Genomic DNA, 23763 nt, shown 5'->3' with positions numbered 1-23763 from the left:
TTTTAAATCAGGCCAGTCCGTCTGCTCCGTCTCCTTTGTCTTCTCATGGTGTTAGACGCATGCCATCTGCTCTATGTTATTATAGGCGGCTTTAGATGAAAAGCAGCACTACTTCTGCTAGTCCCTTTCGCCCAGACTTAAGTCAGCAACTTCCTGGACTCAGTTCAGCATTGCATGTCCTCTCGACTTGAAAGGGGGCTCCTCCAGTTTCAGCGCTTTCTTACAGGGTAACAAGTCAGAGCTTATAGTTTAACATAACGGTGTATGGTTGCCTGGTGACGTCACGGACCCAGTAAGAGTCCTATTTTTTGAGGCGCAGGCTGTGGGAAGAGACCAGCCAGGATGCTTTTCACTCTCAGTCCGGACTGCTGCAAACACCGCCCAAAGTCTCTGTGCAGGAGGGTCGGCCAAATGTGAAAGGTGTGCCGGACTATGTTTCGAAGAGCGGCGGTGTTGAAGAGAGCCGACGATGGAAACGTGGACTCCGGGGCTGAAACTGCCGAGTGAGTCAACGGTCGTCTGGCGTTAGCTTCAGGCTAATGTTAGCTAGCCAACTTCGCCTCGTTAGCCGCAACCACAATGGAAATTAATTTTGTCCAAGACAGATAGTGTGAAGGGGGCTGACATTTGAAACCAGAAACTTAGCAGTTACTTAAACTCTCAGCACTTTGCTACAGCTTTTTGCAGTTGTTGTACTCTTCGTGCTTTTTTCTCAGAAATTTACTTTTTAAGCTTATGTTAGCTAACAACAGGTTGTCATGGTGACCAGGGTGAAGGGGCAGGTTTCCGAACCAACCGCCACAAGATGGAGACAGATTTTAGTCTTGTCTCCAGTCTGAAACTCAAAAAATGTTGCGCAGCAATCACTCATGTTTTATTATTATTATGATTATTATTTATTCATTTATTTTCTTTCGTATCCTATTCAGATCTGACTGCAGCAGGATGTCGTCATCTGGCAGTAAGTATTTATCCACTCATGGCAACCCTGTCATTTACAGGGTACTTTCATAAAGTTGCAAACAGCAGTGGTCAAAATTGATGTAATAGAGGCCTAGATATCCCAAATATGGGTCAGGCTCACTTGAGGTGGATTGTGTGTGTGTGTGTGTATGTGTGTGTGTGTGTGTGTGTGTGTGTGTGTGTGTGTGTGTGTGTGTGTGTGTGTGTGTGTGTGTGTCACCCCAGTTGAGCTCATGACCAGCCGGGTCAGACAGCAGCAGCGGCAGCAGCAGCTCCTGCTGATGAACTTGCATCTGCTGGCGAACCCTGGAGACTCTCTGCTCCTGCAGCACACCCTGGATCGCCTCCTCCGCTGGCTCTGCCCTAGCCTCCGCATCTTCCACGTGTCGGAGAGGGCCTCCCCGTTCAGAAGTTACACGCGCCTCTGTCCTGTGACAGGTGAGGAGCCTTGCTGTGTGATCTTGGATATATGTGCTAACATGTTGTTATACAGTCGGGGTCTCAGGTATTTCACTGGCAGGGATGCAGAAAAAACCCTGTTGTTCTATTGCAATTAACCTCACTGCTTCATCTGTACGTGTATTTTTTCCATAAAAAGGAAAAAAAATTATTTCCATATGTGAGAACAAGACATGTTTACGGGAATATAAACCATTTCAACTTTCCGTTCATGTCAGCAACCCCCTCAGACACTGCACTCTTAAGTGAATATTACTTTTGTGCTGGGTATGGTGTAAACATGCCATCCCAGAATGAGCTTCTCTTGTTAGAATTGCGTCTGTTTTTGTTTAAGCTAGATTGAGAATAAATCTTTGCCAAAAAATGTTTCAGGCTACCCATCACTGGCCATCACGTTCTTCCTCCATGAGGCGTATGGAGAGGAGCGAATCCTCAAAGTGCTGGACTTCTTTCAGCGCCCGCCCTGGCAGTACCACCACACAGAGAGCTGCAGCAGACGAGCTGGAGGGATCCACATTACCTCCAGCAGCACTCCTGCCAGTGCACTGATGCGGCCCTACCTCCTGCCCAGCAGAGACTTCTACAGCTTGGGTGCAGGAATGCCTGTGTGGGGGGTTCGACCGGTGCACTGTGGAGGAGAGATACTACGCATCACGCTGTACAGTGGATATGACAACTATGAGGATGCTGTGCGGCTCTATGAGACTGTGTTGCAACGACAGGTGGAGGAGCAGAAGACAGGCTTCTGCTGGTTCACTCTCCACACTGGTACATCTTTGTAGTGTTGCACTCTGGTTTTTGTCATGTTTGTATTCTAAAGCAATGAAAATTTAACATAGTAGTCTCAACAATTCCAGCTTTAAGGCTTATCTTATATTATAATTTCTAGAAAAAAAGTAACTGGGCAGTGAAATGACACAAAGTCACTTGTTTCCAATGCAAATCTGTTTGTCTACAGAACATCTTTGCGTCCAGTGATCTTGACAACATGAAATGTTTTGCAGTATTCAAAGTATCAGTTGTATTTTGGATGAAATCCTCAAAACAAGTGAAACAGAACTGGCTCTTTTTTATTTTAGTTTTTTAAAAGAGACTTTTAATTCCTTCAATGCACTCTCTTACATTCACTTTTTTTTTATCTGTCCCCATCATTTGGCCTCCCCACACAGAGCCTGGGCTGTGCCTGCAGCTGGCTTTAAAACAGCTGTCACCAGGGGTTCGGGTGGAGCCATGCAGCTCTGCCGTGCTGCAGTTCAGTGTGGAAGAGATTGGCCAGCTTGTCCCTCTGTTGCCCAACCCCTGTACCCCCATCAGTACCACCCGCTGGCAGACAGAAGACCTGGATGGCAACAAAGTTCTCTTCCAGGTAAGTGCAGCTAAAAATGCACCCAATGTCCTCATTTTATCCTGTCTTCAAAAAGTGAAGAGAGGTCAAGTCAAGTATGTTTCATGTTGCCTGATGTCTAGCGTTGTGTGGATTTGATTGTTCAGTTCCTGCTGTTTAATTGTATGTGTCGCAGTCAGCATAATGACTGATGTTGTGTGTTCTTAGTCTGTCAGTCTGTCCCATACTCACATATTAGGTATAATGGAGGAAAAGCTTCCCTTTGATTTATGTCATGTTAAATCATGGTCTGAAGTAGCCCTACATTAACTGTAAACACACAGCAGTCTGCTGGTTGGTTTACTCTATAATCATCTCACAACATACAGAGTCCAGAGAGCAGGATCTCGTCCTGCTGAAATGTTATTTGTACAACACGAGATTTTTTACTCAATCTGTAGCTGGCCAGGCTTCTGTGGAGACTAATGATTTTGCGTTGGATGATTTTGCATTTTCTGTTATGCTGAACAGATGATGATTTAAGCTGAAATGAGTGAAGGAGAAGCTTTTCTCCCATTGACAATTGTCTCACATCATACAGAGGGACCGACAAATGTAAAAAGACAAACAACATCAGTTATACTGCTGCATGCAAAACACAGTTTTTATAACGCAAATCACCAGACGTTGTTCAAACACTTCAGTGTTAATAGAAATAGATGCTAAGAAAAAATAGAACATCTGTGGAGATGTATAGGGAAATAGAGAAATGATAGAATAGCATAATAGAAATAATACTGTCCAGATATTGCAAGTATTACAAGATCAATGCTAGGATTTTTTTTATTTGAAAATTAATTCTGACTGGTTGTGTAATAATAATTAATGTGAGCCAACTGAGGCACGTTGTTATTTTACAGGGTTTTAGATTAGTATCCAAGTACAATTATGTTTGAAATGATAAAGATGGTGAGGGAACTCGTGATATTTGTCTTATATGTGGTAGTTGTTTTCTCAAATGTTATTGGTTGGTGCTCACATTTAAGTTTGTAACAATGTCATGTTACACAAACCTGATGAGACAGAGCCCAATAAAATCACTCATGTCTAAAAAAAAACGAAAACAAAAGTATTGTTGAAGCCAAAAGGCCAGAGTCAGAACTATTCAGCCTGTTCACACCACAGAATGATCAGATCAGAGTTGACTGTGTGTTTACTTAGCTCAGAATAAACAAAGCGAGCTTTCAGCTGGTGTTAAAATCACCTATTATGACCATCCCCATAAGATAAAGCATCATCCATTCAACAGCACCGAGAGAAAAACACTTATCATGTTCTTCCTGTGTGACAGTCACATCAAAAAAGGCATGTGGTTGCTGTCCTTGGCAGAGCCAACTCAAAGCTGTCACAATAGCCATATGTTCGTATGTTAATTCTGTCAAGTTACTTAACTTGCTTAAATCGCTCTAGTCCTGGTGTAAATCATAATCCTGCCCCTCCTGTCCTTCTGTGCTGCAGGTGAAAACCCCAGCTCAAGCTCAGCGACCTCTGACCTGTGCTTTCCCCCTGACCTGCCCCAGCGTTCCCCCTCGAGGAATGCAACTCAGGAGCTCAGTGCAGGGCCACAGCCTGTCGCCCTGCAGCTTCACAATGCCCCTGCCCTGGCAAACACACAGACAAGGTAAGTGCACCAAAGTAAAAGCTGTGTTCACTGGGTTTAAGATGCTCGACAGTGTGTTAAATCTGCTGCATACATTGGTCGGCACAAATTCACATGGAGCTTGAGGGAGCAGGCAACAGGAGAGGACATGATACTGGCAGTGAAACAGGCCTCTAAATTATAAGTCAGCCAGAATGATTTGACTCAACTCATGACAGAAATATTTTGAATTTTTTCCCAACAGTCACATATGCATTAAATGACCGTTTTTATGTGGGAGGCTTGTTGTAATCATAATCAGTTTAACAAATTAAAATGAATCAGAGACATGGAAAGTTTGCCAAGTAAGTGTGAAGTCTTTGTGTTATTCTTTGGAGTTTTGGTAGCACCATGGAACTTTTTTAGTGGCTGGGTCCCTGTTTTGTTGTCTTGTACGCATGAGGACGCAGGTGACGTGATAAACATTCCCACCAGTGGTTTTACACTTTTCCACTGAACTACAGGATCTGCAGAAGAAGAAGACTGCTAACTAGTAAACATGACTATAAACAACAAAATACTTTGAAATTATCGGCTTTGCACATATTTTATGAGGAAGGAAATGTATTCCATACGTTTGGTAGACCTGTCTGGCCCATGAGCACCTGCTATTTGACAACTTTGAAAACTTTGTATTCAAAATCATTAAAGCCCATCCGTGGTGATCTACTCACTTTGAGTTGACACTTCAGTCTGAACTGTTTTCATGTTCAATGATGTTTGAGTTCAGTATAGCAAAGGTTTGTAATTCGCCACATTTGTTCCTCTGCTTGATGTGTCTTTGGTTGTCGATAGGCCACAGACCACGCAGTGACCCTGTCCTGGAGAAGCTTCATGGAGGAGGTGGTGGAGCAGAGAGCCTGGGATCAGGAAGCTGCTGCAGCACCCCTCCAGGCAGCTCTTGTTACTCATCCCAGCGCAGCAGCCCAGCGCTACCTTCATCCACCAATCATCCGGACTCTCCTCTGCGCCCCTCCATCACCCGTTCTCTGTCCCATCTCCTTCTGGAAGAGGAGGAGGAGGAGCCGGAGACCAACGTAGACACAGGAGTCCCTGTATCACTTACACACTCTGACCCAGTAGTCAAAACAATTGCTCGCTCTTCCTCCATGGACCGTTTGATGAGTCTCCACTTTGAGAGGCCTGCAGCTGTCGGGGCTTCAGCTGGTGAGGGTCTGGCCAAGGAGCTCATTGAATGTCTGCCAGGGACACACATACACCCTCAGTGCCCCTCCAGGACATGGGGCTCCGCCGGTTGTACAGATGCAACCAAGAAGGGCTGTGGCAGCAGGACTGTGGCAGCAGGACAGAGCCCCTCCAGGGGGCCCATGGTGGAGAACAGGACTACTGCTGAGCTGCTGTCAGCACGCACAAACAATGAGGAGCCAGTCGACGAGTTCTTCATCTAAATTCCTGCCACTACACTGCATGCTGTGATAATAATCACAGTAAAGATGAAAACATTGAGAGCTTGGGCAAAGTGAGAAACCCCTTGAAGAGGAGTTCTGTGGAATACAGACAATACCAAAGTTCAGCTACAGGTGACACTTTCCACTGATAAAGTCTTTAAGTGTTTTGATTTGTCCCATTGATTTCCACATCATAGTCATTGTCCAAATCCTGCTCAAACAGACCTGCCAAGAGAGTGGTACACAGGGAGTGATATTTTGAGACAGTGCAGGTAATAATATTGCTCAGTATTTAAATTACTCATATTTAGATCCAGCTAATGACTAATTAACTGTCAGGGTACTAGTGCCAGGCTAGGTTTCTGTTCTCAGTTCGGAAAGTGATGTCTTATTCTTCAATCGCCCTTGAAACAGATGAAGATGATCTCAGCGTGAAGTCGCTCTTTGATGTCTCTGTTGATCGTGATTAGAAACCTGATTCAGTCTGATCCACCATGCAGCACTGTGGGTCTGTATTACACTCCTAAAGCCAGGCTTCACATAGTGAAAGTATATCCCAGTGGCTTTTTTTAAATGCACTTCAAATGATCCATGCTCGAGCATTTTTGTTTTACAGTGTGTAAGTGGTGGACTAGACCTGGCCAAATTACTGTCCTGAAGAGGAATGAATATTCTCTCTTTTCATCCGCAGAGATCCTACAGTTACTATGATTTCCTAAATAACTACTTAATGAGAACATTTGGCCTGATCTTGTAGTATGAATTTTTTCATATTATTCTAACCATGTGTATGTCAGGTCTGAGATGTCAGAAAAGTTGATTACTGTAAGGCCACAGGGATCAGCACAGATTAACTACAGCGAAACCTCAGCTAATACACCTTAGCTATATCTATTGGACTGATCAGTTCCAACAGATGGTCGTCAAACCCACAGTGCTCATGATCAGTGTAGTCAGTATAGCTGTTTAGAGACAAGTCTGATAAAGATAATATTGTATTATGTGAGGAAAGGAAAATACTATGCATTTAATGACTGCATGACTTCAAATTCCGTAACATCTTTTCTTGTTGACTAAAACTTCCAATTGTGGCCAAGGCCCTGTGTAAACCTGTGTCTGGTATTCACTTCTGGTACACATGGCCAGGTGGTACGGTAGAAGTCGCTCCTGTAGAGCAACTCACACTTCAACAGGATGCTGTGGGTCTAACATGTTCAGCGATGCAGAGAAATGTCATAAGGCTTTAGTATTAAAAGAAAAATGAATAAAATCACTTTCTGTTGTGGTCAGATGATGAAGGTGAACTGTGTGTGTCCTGATGGAGACGTTTCCACGTCAATGTACTATCGAACTGTACTGTACAGTGAGCTGAGTTATCATCCATCTGCATGTGAGACCACTGCTCTGCCTGCAGTGATGTACTCCTCCGCTGGAATTAGAAGCACAGAGGTGAACGCCGCCACTCATCTGCCATCGCGATACACGACTGCTATACTTCAAGATGTACTCCTCATATTGTCCAGACAGTTTGACCTACACGTCTACTACCTGCTTTGACAGAAGTGAATCAGAAATGTGCTGGAAGCTCAGCGAGTTTAGGCACAAAGGTTCAGGCCTTCTATGAGAGAAAGCAAAAACAGCAGGGAACACACAATCACACACCAGAGTAAGTTAGCAGTCAGTTATACAATATGTTACACGTTAGTGATGTTGCAGAAGAGATGATGGAAACATTGGTTTCTCTGTCAGTGTGCAAATACTACAAGAGAAAAGAGGATTGTTTTAAAAGCATAGTTCCAATGTAAAACAGTTCTGCGCTCATAAGAGAGCAGTCACACTGTTATCTGTATTAATGAGGTTATACTCGCACATACATATACAGTAATATCTGTTGCTCTATAAATACTAAAGCAGTATAAATACTAAATGTGCTTCAAAATGTATAAACCAGATGGGTTTATTGTTGCTGAATCCCTTCATGGCACGAGTTCGCTGAGCTTGGCTCCTTTTGTAATATAGAAACTCAATGTGGGTTCAGGCTGAAAGTCTTCGAGCACCTTTATGTTACAGGATACGCCAACAAATTGCACATTATCTAAAGCTTACAGCTCCCTCTGCTGGTCAAAGGATATTATTGTTCTGAGGAGCTCTGCTGCAACCAGTCCAGCTCAGATCCTTGGCCCACTGGCCCTCTCTGGTGACTCGCACCTTGACTGGGTCAAATCTCCAGAATCGCTGTTCTCTGAACAGGTAGAGGCGTCCGTCTGGTCGGGTCAGCCCCCCATTGGTCCCCTGTGGCACACCTGTCCAGTCTGTCAGCCTGCGGGGGTAGTAGGGCTCTTGGCGCAGGGTTTTGAGGTTCAGCACAGAGTAGCGGGAGCCCTTGAAGACGACCATGTGACCCAGAGGAGCGTAATAGAAGGCACAGTCGGGGTGGCGAGGCAGCCCCAACTCACTGCTCTGCCTGGGGAAGCCGGGGTCCAGCACACTGCCGGTGTAGCGCCACATCCGCTTCCCTGCACACCACATTAACAAGGGGGAAACATAAAGGGACAGATTCTATAAGTCAGCAATAACTTTTGATGTATATAAATCACTTTGATATCAATAATTATAACAAGTTTATGTATAAAGCACCTTTCACAACTACCAGAAAGTGCTTCACAGCCAAGGATGAATAAAAGAACAGTCAAGCTTTACAATGAACAACTATTTATGGGGTTAAGTTCCTGCAGGGTCCACAGTGACTATTTTAGTTCACAAAAACAAAGATCAAAGAAAAAGATGGGGGTTATTTATGGAAAATAAATTATGCTGTCATAGAGCGTCCCTAAAACTTTGATGCACGTAGCAGATTAAGTAGAAACTAGACAGCGCTGTCAGGTTTTTGGCCCTTAGCAGCAGAGTTAAACTTGGCAATAACTTCAAACAGGTTATTGTCCTTTAGCGTACAGGTGAAGCTACTTCAACTACAGCTGAGGCTTCAGTGCAGTATAGTCTTTAAATAGGCACAATAGAATCTATTTTAGGTGGCAGGTTCATGAGGTTAGGCAACAGGTTAGTGAATGTCTTTAAAAGGAAATGTGAGTCACATTCACGAGCTCAGCGAAGCAGCACCTTTGAAAAAGTACCACTTGGAGTCCAGTGGGGAGAAGGCGGCTGCCTCGATGGCCGGCGGGAGGTCGGACCAGCGCTGACGGAGAGGCAGCGGGCCGCTCACACCACCTTCAGCCGACACCGTCCAGTACACGCTGCCCCGAAACACCAGCACCGTCTCATTCTGGTCTGGATGCACACAAACACAAATATATATGTGCCACATTATAGACCTTCATTCCTGACCTTGGAAACAGTAGTTTGACAAAGCTCAATTTAGTAGCTTTTTCCAGAGCTTTCAAGTGCATCTCATGGTCTTCATCAGTGGACAGAGTGTGCCCAGTTGTCATGCAGTATGTGTCATATGTCACAGAGTTTAAAGACGTGGAAGAAATGCGGTTGAAAGCTTCAGAAAATTAAAACTGTATACTGAAAACGGATGATTGGATGAAAACTTTCTGCTGTTTTGTTTCATTTCGTCACTTCCACGAGGCTTTGACTGCCAATATAATAACAGGAATCTCTTCTGTTTGTGCAGGATTATATTTCTAATCTTGAAGCCACACCAGTGCCCGCAGTCGTGACGGATGCGGCTGTTATTCAGGAATAACATTTCATTTAGAGCTCACCCATGGTTATGGCATCAAAGACACCCTGGCAGTAGAGAGGCTGCCCTGTGCTCTGATGCCCGTTGTGAAGCTCTGTGAACTCCCACTCCTGCAGCGCGGCGTGCAAAACCTGGCCAGGCAGCCTCACAGGGCGATCGCCTGATGGCTTACCTGAGGGCAAAAACAAAGCAAGACAACTATGAATTAAACAGAGGCCATGAAAGAGGAACACACTTCCTGTTGTTGTCTGTCCATAAATAGTGTGGTTCTATAGAGGTGATTATTTTAGACCTACAGTGACACAGATCAGCCTAATTTTTCATGCATGCCACCAGCAGCTGAAGTGTTTTCCGAATTGGACAGCATGGGAACACATGGAAAGACAAACAGTGCAGGCTTCTCCCAAAACAGGACTTGGCTAATGTTAACATTTAAATCGTCCTTTACAGGATGTGGCTGGGTTGAAGCATACTGATGGATGACATTATACTGGGCAGAAAATAAACAAAGCACTCTAGATAGAGCGCACGCTGGAACCTTAAACAAACTTTCTGAATTTCTAGCACTTAAAAAAGAGCCCAACATGCGACATGCCGAAGCATAAAGAGTAAACGATGGCGCTTTAGACGTGATTACAGCCATTTTGTTTGCAAGGAGCTGAACAAACATTTGTGTAGGAGGTGGATAAAATCAGCACACCCAAGAACAGGAGGAAGGCAGCAGGAAAAATAGATATATACACACCACAGTGGATAGCACATAGACAGCTGCCCAGCTGTGTGTGTGTGTGTGTGTGTGTGTGTGTGTGTGTGTGTGTGTGTGTGTGTGTGTGTGTGTGTGTGTGTGTGTGTGTGTGTGTAAGATAAGAGCTGGATGTCTGACTTCACTCTGTTTACAGTGGTGCAAGATACCACAACTCACCATTACAGTATACTGAGAGAAAACTGACAAAATCCATATAAGTACACTTCTAGGCATCTGTAACATCACAAACAATATATAGAATATAATATAATGTGTGCAACTCAATATTTTGTGTGGGAAAATAAGTTATTTCCTATTATGAGTTCCATATTGTTCCTGTGTGTTGTCTTTACTGTGACCGTTCACCCGTGATAAAGTACATTTACTCAAGTATTTAAGTGCACATTTGAGGTACTTGTACTTAACTTGAGATGTTTTATTTTTATTTTATGCCACCTAACCCAGTACATTTCAGTGGGATATATTGTATTGTAAGATTCACACTTTATTAATCACGCACAACACAACACTACATGCACATGCCATGTTTTTGGTGAAATTATTTCTTCCGCATTTAACCCATCCTGGACGTCCTTCCTCCGCGGTAGACCAGGAGTGATGGGCTGCCAGCCAACAGCGGCTCCCGGGAACCCAGTTCCGTCTTGTCACCATTGGTCAGGTGGTGATCTTCAGTCTTTATTGTTTTTTTTTTTAGGAGGATACCCCAGGTGAGCACAGGGAGAACATGCAAACTCCACACAGAAAGGCCCCTTTCCTTGAGCAGCAGGCACCAAAGGCATGGTGGAGGACACGCCCCCGGTGCCCACAGTGGGAATCGAACCCAGGACCTTCTAGCTGTGAGGTGACAGCATTTCCACCGTTCCATCGTACCACCAAACCACATATATACCTAACATATATATACCTAACATTATATATAATTGTTCAAATTAGCTGCACAACAACAATAAAAAGCTTCTTACACTTTAATGCTTGGGTAATAATCAAACATACCTGATTCGATAACACTCACAGGGAGCACGTTTTGATACTTTCTGTGCATTTTGCTAATAATACCTGATAATATTTTTAATATTTTCTTTGCCATGTTATGGTGTGAAGTTGACAGCAGAAGCTTAGGAACTACTGGTTTGTTTATAGCTAAATCAGCTGCTATAATTGGCTTCACCACAGTTACTTGCAGAATGATCTAAGTTGTTTGGGCGTGAAATCATAAAAAAGCCAACCAACGGTCAAAGATAGATTTGAGTCGTCATGGTTACAGCGTGCATTAGCTTTCAGGCTGGCATGAGCCACTTGGCATGGCAGCACATCGTAGTAAAATAGATTAATATTGAAATGTCATATCAATAAATTAGATCTGTGCTGGATTCACTGGCGTGCATCTCATGAAAAAATTATGTGGTGTGGCAGAGAAACTGCTGTTTCGACATTAGCAAGCACAATTTCGACTATTGTCGGGGCAAATCTCAACTAATTAACTGTTCCTGCTGTAGCTTATCTTCAAGGTGCTTTTATTTTATCATGCATAATCCACAATTCAGTGACAATTTATGTTATAACTAGGCTAAGCTAAGTTAAGGCTAAGAGCTGACACACAGCTGGTGCAACAGGCTGCAGAACACTTGCTCCACGGCTGCTGTTCACCACATACACTGGATGTACGTTGTCTCTTAAGGCAGAATCACCACCGGCGTGTTCTTAAATACGCTCTGAGGGTTTTCATGTTTCTTGTCACAGAGCAATCAGAGGGAGTCAAGAGAGACTGACAGATTCAGGGTGCCTCACATCTGCTTCTCATCAGATCACAATGCCAACACCAGGAATGGTTCTCTCACACACACACACACACACACACACACACACACACACACACACACACACACACACACACACACACACACACACACACACACACACACACACACACACACACACACACACACACTGCCTGAAGCTCATATCTTCAGAGTGCATTCTCCCAGTGCTGGCAAGTCCTGTTAGCTGCCGTTCTTGTCCATGTCTGTCTGTGGAGCTGCTTGACATTTAGGTGGGAGCAGCTGCAGTTAGCAGAAATTACTGCCGCAGGGTGGAAATCAGGTAGATAAGTGTGAGAGTGAGCTTTCTTTTCTTCCTTTAAACGCCGATAAGCAAACATTCAGCCTTCAGTTTAAAAGCAAAACACATACAGCTCAATGACTGACTGAAACCTAATCAGCTGTTCTAACTGCTGCTCATTAGTGGCTATTAATTTAATGGCAGTATCTGTGGTCACATAATAAATCAAAGTGGCATTAAGTGCTGTGGCTATCGAGCTGAAAACGTGAATGTGAGTCTGAGCGGCGGCTTGGCCGTGTGGTCAGTTGCTGTGTTTTTTAAAATTCCAGTGTGAGTAAGGGAGGCCCTGAGGAGAAAAGGCTGGCAAATACCATTTTAGGAAGCTGAGGCCAGATTATCTCCAGAGGCAGAGCAGATGGGACCCTTCAGATATTAAACAGAAAAGGAGGCATATGGACGCCTGCAAGCTTCTGTTGGGCTGAATCTCAAATTCAGATTTGAATAATCCAAACAATAGCGAGGACGTCCTGCGGCCATGCAAACACTGCTGCAGAGTGTTGTGTCTTCCCTTGCAGCTGTTGTGCACCACATTTCAGGGTCAAAGCAGGCAAAGCACTTCTGCACTTTGAGCACCAAATCATCATAGCGGAGGGTCAAATAGCTGCAGGAGCTACTTTGGGTGCAAACAAGATAGAAAGGTGTGTTCTTGTGCAACTGCTGCGGTGAAATCAGTATCGTAGCAGCAGGAAAAAAACACAAGCAACACGAGAACCCTGCACATGTGGGAACGTGCCTTACACATGCCAGGAGGGTCAGCACGCTCACAGTCAACAGAAACTATTATATTTGTCATACGCAAAGACGTATGCAGTGCTCCCACCCTCTGCAGCAAAACTCCCAGGTAAACACTGTGCGTAGCGCCGAGAGGCTGTGTGGTAATAATTACACATGAACAGGCCACTGAGTGTGGAGCGAAGCCCGGCCCTCCTGCCAGAGATGAAGTCACTCAGTCAGTGTTGTTGTGACGCTCAGACCACCTCTGCTGCCCTCAGTCTAAAGCCTACTTCTCCCAGCAGCACAGAGGCCACAGAAATGAAGCTGATAGAGCAGACTTCCTCACGCTGCTCATGACAAACACATAGGGAGGATGTTGTTTCAGCTCTTTATGGTCAAGAAGTGGCCGCATAAAGTCATCTGTTCTTTCCCTCCCTGTTCTATAAATCAAGACTTCCAACAATCTCCTTCACAAATAATGCTGCTGTGGACTTTTAATGACATATGTCATAACTCTTATTTTAAAGCCAGCTTTAATGAGCTGTGGGAACTCTCTTCAGGCGTTGCAGCTCTACTCATTCTCATTCTGTGTTTGCAGCTGGTGGCCTTCAGGGCTGCCTCTCCGGCCTTTTCACAGCTCAGTGCCACAACTCCCGGTTTAATGGGCAACAGAGCAAAAAATGGCTCCACTTCTGTGTTTCCTCAAAGACAGTCTGGTTTCATAACAAGTCAGTCATTCATGCAGTCCGTCCTATGTTCTCCTATAACACTTCTTTCTAAACTGCAACCTCATCTCACCATCTTTAACTCAGTCATCCTGAAGCCAGACAGTGAGACATTTGTCATCTGTCCTCTAAAGGGCCCTTCAGACTTGAGGAAAAAGTTGTAAAATATATATCTGTGTGTCCAGTGAAGGTGCTATGTTTAACACTCCTCCTGACCTTGAGACCACACACTCCATTCCGCCAAGAGTTCCCTCGAGTAGCTGCAGGAATCCGGATGGGACACAACAAACCCAGGAACAGGAGCTGCGGGGCTGAATAGATCACCATAAAAAGTACCATCATCTCACCGTACAGCTGCTGCACGGCGATGATGTCGTCCCAGCTCAGCACTAGGCTGCGGCCCAGTTTCCTGTAGTACGGTGACATTAGGGCGTGGCGGACGGGGGAGTGCTCCAGTCCCAGAGTGTGTCCAATCTCGTGGGCAGTCACCATGAACAGGTTGTGTCCCTTGTGTCCGTTCAGCGTCCACCTCTCCGCCCTGTCAAAGTGGGCCTCGCCGCGGCGAGGCAGGAAGGCGTGAGCCAGAGTTCCTCCTGAGGATCAGAGAGGAGGGAAACGGTTAGAAGCTTAGTTCAACAGTCATACGGGACTAAAACAAACCTGACCTCAGTTAACGTGGTAGTTATAAGTCATGGAAACTTGTGCTATAGTGTAATTCAGGCCAGTACAGAGTGTCTAATCAATCTATTATCTTAATCTGGTGGACTCACAGTAATCCTGTTACTGTGTACACACAAACAGCCGGACTTGTAAAGCTTTATTCATTCAGGAAGTTGGGATCAAGATCTCTTTTGCAAGAGAGATCTGAGAACAAATTACAGACACACAATCGTAACACAAAACAACCATCTCTCTCTCTCACACACACACTAATTAAATCTATGACAAATCTTCCTTGATAGATGAAAACACAGATATGATCAGTCAGTTTGTGGCTGTCCCTGACCTGGTCCGTCAAAGGCATTGCCGGCCCCGTCGTTGTGGTCTCCCTCATAAAAGGCCAGCCGGATGTCCGCGGGACCTTTGGGGGCCTCCTGGAACACCAGGCCTGACACGTTGCTCCACAGCTGGAAGGCGGCGCGCACCGCGAGCCGCACCGAGCCCAGAGGCAGGTGGCGAGGCCAGTTCACTATCTGGTAGGTCAGATGACGTTTGTACCACTTCTCAGCTAAAGAACACACAGAGAGATGAGACACGCAGGTATGAAGCTCACTATCTTATTCATCACAGACTTACAGTCAGTGCAACTGCTGAAAAACTTGCTCCAATCACCAACAGAAAATCCCTGGCAGTCTTCCTGTGAGCAGGAATTTGGCTAGATGCTGAACTCATGCCTGCATTTCCATTAGTTTGTTATTGACATTTAAAGTGAATTCATCACTTGTTCAACACTGCTGTTTTCTCAAGCAACTTCTTTTATTATTATTATTATCCACTGGGGGAGTATTTACATGTTGCACAGCTGCATTATAAACTCGGATGCCAGATATCCCATGTTCATGTGTTGAAGCAGAGCCTCTCTACATCCAGCAGGCAAAGCCAAAATGACAGGATGTTAAGCATGTTAGCTCGCAGCTGGGTAAACTAACAAGCACTGTGAGCACACACTCGACTAAACAATTCACTCCAACACGTGTCTGTGGTTTCTCAGCTTAGATATAATTATATGTGTCGCAAATGTCAGAATCTCTCATGTGTTCGGGGGAGAGAGGGAAGGGGGGAGTTCAATTCAGCCGTTCTCTAATTTACAAAACGCTAATCTCTTCGATATAGACATGGGATTACCGTGTGTAGCAATCGGGACAGAAAGCAAACACACACAAGCTCTCAAGCAGCTAACATGCACAACAAGCAGACAGAGAGGCTGCCTCGCAGGAAACAGTCATTAGATAATATGAACCTTAAGGGAGAAGCAGCTGGGGGGGGGGGGCTCCTGAGTCAGTGAACACATTTTAGACAGCTCTGTTGTGAAATCATACCAAGACGAAATCTCAAATCAACTTACAGTGCAGGATGAATATCTCTTTAAAATAATCTTACTTTGAATAATAAATTAAAAATGGCCACAGGAAACTTTCCAACAAAGGATAATTGGACTGTAGCTCTTAATGAAATGAACTGTTTAGAGAAACTGACCTTTACATTAAGACGTTTTCTTTCTATTTTCAACCAAGTCTGTCTGACACACAGATAAAATGTAAAACAACCACAGAACCACTGCCAAGGTGCAGCAGCAGTAATTCTGACAAAATGAGGGTACTGCCCTTTAAAGTATTTGTACTTGTAGTGGGTAAGAAGGTGAGAATTGAGTGCTAGAATTCACTGGCTGATGCACTTTAGATGACTTACCACAAGGGCCTCATACATTTACACATACTTTCCCATCTGAGGCTGCACTAAAAAGTGGCAAAATAACTCAGACGCACTTACAGGTGTCAAAATATTTAAAGACGCAGCCGTCGTATGTTTGCCTCGATGTGGAGGCCTAATGCGAGTGGGAGGTCTGCACACATGCCTGCGTTACACACACCTCTGCTCAATCTTACACAGGGGACCGAGGCAGTCAGGTCTGACAGGGCGAACCCTCGAGTTAATGTGATGCCATTTGTGCTCGGCTGAATAATATACAGCAGAGAGTCATGTGAGAGATGAGGGTGATAAAGCAGAGGTATGTGCTCCATACTGTTGCTGTTACAGCTCAACAGCACCCGTATCTGGATATCTGGAGCCATTAAGACATGGCTCTGGCAGTGACATCGGTGTGTGTTTCTGTGCTTCAGCTCAACACAAATCTTGGCACCAGGGTCTCAATGTAACTGCATGGGAGTGAATGACAGTCATCCCATTGATTTACATTCCAGGAAAGGAAGAAAGTAAGATACAGGACGGTCAGAATTCAACCTCAGGAGTAACGTCACTGCCATCACAGCCTCCATTTCTATTTCTACACAGTTTTATGTCTGGTCTAGTTCTCAGCAGAGTCAGAGGGACACTTGATCACTCCCTTGTTTTCCCAACCCAGCTTCATTTTTCAGTCCCAGCTGAATAATACACATCGGGCCTGTCGCCACTTGATGTGTGCAGATCTGCGTTCTCGGCACAGCTCAGGCGCCTTTCTCCATCCCAGACGGCTGCAGAGTAAAGGGTCCCCGAGGACGGCAGAGAAGCCAGGAAGTCAGATACACAAGACATTCCCCGACTTCCCTTATGGAAGCAATTAGTATGATGCCCTCTATAGCAGCAGTGTGGGGCGGGTGGGTTATCACACACATTAGGAAGTGACTGAGATCATTCGATAGCTGAACTTATTGTTTGTGGAGGTGCAGACAGATTTGGTTTGTTACTGGTGTCAATTTGGAGGCTGTTTGACGCAGCTGTTGCTCAGGTCAGCATGTGAACAGGCTCACAATGACAGCGGTGACCTGCTTATGTTTACCACATTCACAATGTTAGCATTTTAGCACTCTAACATTTGCTGAGTAGCTTGAACCACAAAGTACAGCTGAGGCTGATGGAGCTGCCGTTATTTTTTCCTATATTTGGTCGTTACTTGTCACTAAAAACAAAAACGGCAACCTCAAGCACCATATTTTGGATCGCCAAAATAATGAGTCATCCTCTGGGGATCATGAATATCCCTAGAAACTTTTGTGCCAATCCATTGGTGGTGGACGGTGGGTGGGTGGTGGTGGACGTTGCCATCTCTGGAGCTTGTTAGCATGGCTACAAATGTCCATCAAGATTTCCCAGAACCAAAGTTTGTCCGATGAACAGTGAAAAGGCCAAATATTTTCAATTTAAAATGACAGAGAAAGGCAGTAAATCATCACATTCAAGAAGCAGCAAAGGAATTTAGGATTAAGGAAGTATTATTGATTATCAAAAGAGCTGTCAGTTTATTTTCTGTCAATCAGCCAATCAACTGATCAAGTAGAGCTGCAACAATGAACTGGTTAATCAATTATCTATTAAATTAATCCCCAATTATTTTGATAATCAATGATGTTTGATTAATTCTTTAGAAAAAAAAAGTTAAAAAAAATAATCAACAAATTAATGGAGAATGAAAATAATCAATTGCACTCCTATAATCACACAATCGTTGCAGCTCTAGAGAGCAAGGCCCTGAACTACAATCTGTGCATTCAGATGAAATAGTCCCAAATTAGCATATGCTGGGACTATGCTGTAAAATAGCAATAAAGTGGTTAACACTTTCCATGGGCAGGGCACAGATCCATAAGTGCACACCTTTGAAAACACACACACACACACACACACACACACACACACACACACACACACACGCTTACGCCGCTTATCTTGGACAAGGGTGGTGGAATGTGGGCTCTGTAAATATCAGTGGGAATGACCATAAGATTCAACCACAAGTCAAGGTCTGTTTTCAGTTTCCAGGAAGCTCAGAGGCAGCCATGTTCACACCAAACAAAATCACATCACACCACAGCTGAGAGTGAGTAAACAGGCTGACTCCTCTGCATGTTGCTGTGGCCTGCAGGTCGGCTGCAGCCAGTGTCACCCGTCAAGGACAAAGAGCTCAAAGAGTGAAGCGGTAAGCTGAAGTCATGGATGGTTTGGCTCGCATGTATCCTAACTGGAGAGAAAAGCTGTAGGGTTGGTGAACTGATTCCTGAAACACCAATGAATCATTGACTGCAGCAGAATTTGAATTGCAAGGAAGCATTTGAATCATACATTCATAGTTTAACATGCAGAAATGAGAGGAGTCTGCAGGCTAGCAGCTCTGTGAGGCTGCACAGTGTTGCTAACAGCTAATGTCAGCATGCTAACATGCTTACAATGACACTGTTAACATGCTGGTGTTTAGCAGGTGTAATGTTTACTGTGTTCACCATCTTAGTTTAGCGTGTTTGCATGCTAACATTGCTAACTAGCACTGAACGCAAAGCGCAGCTGAGTTTGATGGGATTGTTATTAGATCTGAAGGTATTCAGTCACAAAAGTAAAACTGACTAACTGAAATTTGATGAAAAGAGATGAAACATTTTTACAGTTCATCCTGAGGGAGACGTGAATGTTTGCACCAAATGTAATCGAATCCATCCAGTTATTGCCAAAACATTCCACTCACAGCTACAGATGTGAACTTAAAGTGGTGGACAGACCAACCAGCATTTCCATCCAAACAGCCATGCCACTAACATACCTATAAACAAGGGCTGTACACGACCGAGGCCTGCAAATCAAATGTTACTGAGTAATTCACTGTTTACCTTACAAAGGCAATTTTTATTTACCCAGTGTGAATCTCTTAGACCAAATGCTTTATCCAAACATAAAAGTCTTCCAGTAAACATTCTTCAAGTCACAGGCAAACATATATTTTATCTGCTGCCGCTGTTTGACAAAGGAAACTAATGTGTGAGTACAAGGCGGTGGTTAAACAGCCTCACTGCACTGCCACTTACAATTAAGTTACTATACCTGAACAACAACAGTGGATATATAGGCGGCTCGACCTGAGGGTGTAAAAGTATCTGCCATTATAATACAGCTACATATGAGTCATGTCTGGGACAAGAATAAGGACAGAGGCTTTTTTCCTTAATCGAGAACAGGCTGTAATCCATGCAAACAGCCAGTCACTCAGCAAGATACCCACTCATTTAGCCAGTAAGATATCTGGCCTTTGAGACAGCCAGCCAGCCAGCCTGGCAAACAATGTGATCCAGTCAGTCAGTTGTGGATGTGTTTTTCACAAGGGAACATGTCAGGTACTGACACGAAGAGGCAGCAGCAAACATCAGCCACCGCTGCATTCCCTGAACATTAGCCAACCTCGTCAGTGACAGGAAGGAATGCAGAGGCTTCACACGTTGTGAGGCCAGAGGCACCGAGGTGCTGCCACTCATTCACACAGGAGGCTGAGGAACGACAGCGCCATTGAGGGACAGGGAGAACAAGAGAGATGAAAACATAAGTCATAAAAGACACAAATGTGAGCCTGTAAGTCTATCCAACAGGGTGAAAATGGACCCAGAGCCAAAGAGAAAATCCTGGGCCTGTGCTCTGGTGTTTTTTGAGATATCCTGCTAATGTACAGACAAACAAACAAAAAGCAGGAGCAAAAATTCACTTGCCCCATGCATGGTTAAAAAAAAAGATCCATTAGAGTCAAGACAATTTGCCCCAGCTCCTCTCAATATCACCCACACATGTTCAGAGGAGAGGAGAAATTACACCTCTTGAGCATTTTCTCCTAAGCTTCGGAGTGGAGGACGTTGTGCTCAGTTATGTCACCCAGTCTGCAAGAAATCTGGCTGTTCAGCTGCACCGTGAACCACCGTTAAACACTTTAAATCCTGCAGTCTTGGCCAGGGCAAACTGCAGCGTTCCACTCACCAATGAACGCAGTTGTGTTTAGAGCAGAAACTTAGGATAATCTCCAACAAGAGCCTCAAAAAATCCTCACAGGAAAGCTGCGGTATTGTGAAAGAACATAACTTGGAAATGCAGATTTTTAGAGGAAATTGCTCAGACAAAGAGAGCCCAAAGAGGAAGTAAACTGGAGAAACTGGAGCTGCAGGACGTGTTGCTGTTGTTCTCTCTCAAACCGCGGAGGAGCCAGTAACTCCTAAAGATAAAAAAAAAGTTACTGAGCAAAACTGAAGGTGAGGTTTTCGCCCAGCAAAGATGACGAGCAGGATAAACGAACTTGTAATTGCAGCTAAAAGCAGGAATCATCCGGGATGACGTGTGGAACATCAGACAGTCCACCAGCTTTAATTACACCCCTCGCCTCTATTTAGTGCTTTAGTTTACAGAAGTGGACCCTCCCAGTTCACTGTTGGCTTTTAATGACCACTCCACAACAGGACACACACATACAAGACAATGAGATACACCACAGCGTGCAAACAGAGGCAAAGATCTCAGTTCGGTCTTCACTATAGACACTCAGAAACACACACATCAACAGCACCTTGTGCAGAAGAGCTCCTCCTGTGGCGCAGTGGTCGTCTCCTTCCAGTGAAGATGGTGTTTACCCTCTGAGCCCAGATCTGCTGGCTGCCCTCGTCCGACACCCCGCAGCGGGGCTCCGACATCTGCCTCAGGGTGGCGCCGTCCAGCTCACCTGTGACAGGAAGCCGGGACAGCCACTGGAACTCGCTGCAGAGGGAGGAAATGTTTGCATGATGCTCCTGCTGGACACACGTTTGGCTTTTCATGGCTAAGGGGGTTCATCATGTCGTATTCATTAAACCATCAATTCTTTGCACTGTTTGTATTGTTGAGAATAAAAGGTGTAAGTTTTAAATTAATTCATTTATTCTCTACCATTCTTCAGCTGTTTGTTGTATTCCTTGAAGGTGTACACATACTTGGCGAATAAACTCATTCCTGACTCTGACATTCATGTTTGACAGTACCCGCTGCTGCACAACCTTTACTTTGTTTACCAGAGGCAGCATGACATGAATTAGCAATCAAAGTGATCTAAAGGCACCAGATTTAGTCAGAAGGCACGTTATCATCTGTTCTCCATGAGATGAAGAAGTAGTATCAAAGCTTGCCAATCAGCTTCCATTAGAGTACAGTCAGTATGAGGGCCAGGGGGCGAGGTTCTCCACATTCCTGGGTGGTTCAGTGAGGGTTCAGTGGAGGTTTCCCAGTGCAGAGGTAAGGGTGTGTTTTATTGCCCTGAAACTGACGTTCAGCCCCGGGGCTCATCCCACAACGAGCCCACCCTTCCCCCTGATGAACACAACCGGCTAATGGTTGTTCTAAAATCACATCACATTCATTTCATCTGTTTTGATTTCTACATTGACGCTAGCACAGCAGTGGTTCTGTGATGAAGCTTGTTAAGCTTTAATAGATGAAGATCAGCTTAAGCACCAACCAGATAGCTGACTGTATCTCAGCCGCGCTGTGGATGTGGTTGTCCTGGTGGAGGTAGCCATACTTTTCCAGAAAAACCTGCAATTGTTATAACACTTGTTAGTACTGCTTCAGAGAAACACATCAAGCCAACAGGAAACTGCTTTCCCATCATTACTGCATCCTAGTGCCCTTCTGTAAAAAGGATGGTGATCGCTTTGGGATGATGTGGGTGATTATACAGACCTACACTGTCACACTTTGCCACTCATAAAACACACCGTACTTCACCATGAGGGGGGAAGAGAGAAATCATAAAAGTGGAAAGAGAAGATCCCTTTTTTATCATAGCTGCTGTCAGCTGCCACGGCATATGTATAGATCTGGACCACCCCTAAGAGAGAGAAACCCCTGAGGTGACCCTGAAATAATAATTCCTAGTTATTATTTCACAAGAATGTCATGCAAACATGCACTCTGAGAACAGTGCTGAAGTTTGACGGCTATAAAATACTGTAAAAAAAAAAAACTGAGCCAACTGGAAACACGATAACAGATGTTGTCGCATTGTGGTTTGGGATTCACCATGTTGATGATTTGATATTAGGATCTCTCAATCACAGCCCTTGGTGTGCATGTAGCAGGTTTCATGTTCAGACAACAGCAGGCACAGCTATGATTACGGATGGAAATTAAAATTGAGATGAAAGATGTGCTACAGCAAACAGGAATGTACACCAAAAATGTCCCTTTGTCTCTCTGAAACATGCCAGAAGGCTTTGTTTTCTGTAAGAGTGAGGCTGTGGAAATACATGTAAGAGCATCGTGTTATATGCTCTTACAGCTTTGATGAATGTAAGCTTATGGACGGCCAGCAGAGACAGCTCACAAACCACAGTGAGGCCATTAAACAGTTATGTCCCAAAACAACATTACACACAAATAGCTGTATTGTCTTGTGGGCTTGGTCTCCTTGTGAGTCACTATTTGCAGCTACAATGCATGGCTAAATATGTCATTCAATGGTCACATCGAATGCCATTGTAGACAATAAAATGAACATGAAGCAGTTCTTCAGACAGTTTTTAACTTTTCCCCATTTTTCAGAAATGTTCTGTGATATTATCTACACAGCCTTAAGAAACTTTACATGGACATGTCATTTTGAAGGGACATAATCCAGTTTAACTCCTTTGTTTTGTTGCAATTCCACATATTGCTGTATGTACAGACATGTAATAACTGCAAAATCAACCAATTTTCTTATTTTCTGACCTTAGCTAAACGCAATAGAAAAGTATTCAAGTGGTAACAATTTCCTTTACCATAAACTAAGCTTGCACTCTTAAGGTGACGCCAAAATGAGCACAAATTAGTATTAATGAAAAGAAAATACTACATATTTAATGTTATACGGGCTATAGATGAAACTAATAATCATTCCTTTTATTTGTCTGAAGTCACTCACAAACACACGTTAGAAAGCGACCCGCCTAAAGTTTGTAGTCAGTTTGACGGCAGAGACGTCTTAAACTCCCTCAACACAAATCCACATCGTCTCATTTAAAGTTTGGAGGTAAAACTAGAAGCTTTTGACGGGACTACCTCTGGCTCCAGGACCAACGGTGCTCCAGCGACAGCCCGCGCGCTGATGAGAGTGGTCATAGTCAGGATCCAGGTTGTCCTCATGTCCCGTCCAGCTCCACGCCGGTCCGGAGGTCGGCGGCTCATTCCGGGACAAGCTCACGTTCAAAACGCCGCTCCCTGCATGGCGCATCTCTGCTCGGATCCTAATGTGTGTCTCATTACTGGTTTTCCTCGCTGTCAGTGACTGTGAGCATGCTGCTGCTCGTCTACAGCCTCCATCCATGTGAGGAGTGCCGGAGCAGACTCAGCCAGCGGGAGTGTTACAGGGGGAGGGCCGGCACCGGCACCGCCCTTCCGGACGGCACACGGCAGC

General features: G+C 44.6%; 2 protein-coding genes across 2 annotated transcripts; one reads left to right on the top strand and one right to left on the bottom strand.

The window, feature by feature from the left end:
- Window positions 1-274: 274 nt before the first annotated feature.
- Window positions 275-7146, top strand: LOC139336555 (protein FAM124B). The gene is made up of 7 exons (XM_070970692.1): window positions 275-503; window positions 930-961; window positions 1189-1401; window positions 1795-2190; window positions 2592-2788; window positions 4265-4427; window positions 5241-7146. The coding sequence occupies exons 1-7, from the start codon at window positions 433-435 to the stop codon at window positions 5852-5854; spliced, it is 1686 nt and encodes a 561-aa protein (XP_070826793.1). The 5' UTR covers window positions 275-432; the 3' UTR covers window positions 5855-7146.
- Window positions 7147-7888: 742 nt separating this feature from the next.
- Window positions 7889-23648, bottom strand: mmp28 (matrix metallopeptidase 28). Its single transcript, XM_070969833.1, has 8 exons — window positions 23409-23648; window positions 21826-21902; window positions 20905-21092; window positions 14887-15108; window positions 14228-14473; window positions 9580-9729; window positions 8972-9139; window positions 7889-8370 (listed from the first exon to the last, which is right to left on the bottom strand). Exons 1-8 carry the CDS (start codon window positions 23532-23534, stop codon window positions 7976-7978), a joined length of 1572 nt encoding a protein of 523 aa, XP_070825934.1. The 5' UTR covers window positions 23535-23648; the 3' UTR covers window positions 7889-7975.
- Window positions 23649-23763: the final 115 nt, after the last annotated feature.

Source organism: Chaetodon trifascialis, chromosome 9, assembly GCF_039877785.1.
Source record: "Chaetodon trifascialis isolate fChaTrf1 chromosome 9, fChaTrf1.hap1, whole genome shotgun sequence".
Classification (NCBI taxonomy): Eukaryota; Metazoa; Chordata; class Actinopteri; order Chaetodontiformes; family Chaetodontidae; genus Chaetodon; species Chaetodon trifascialis.
The sequence above is the reverse complement of the archived record's forward strand: the minus strand, read 5'-3'. Positions and strand labels throughout refer to the sequence as shown.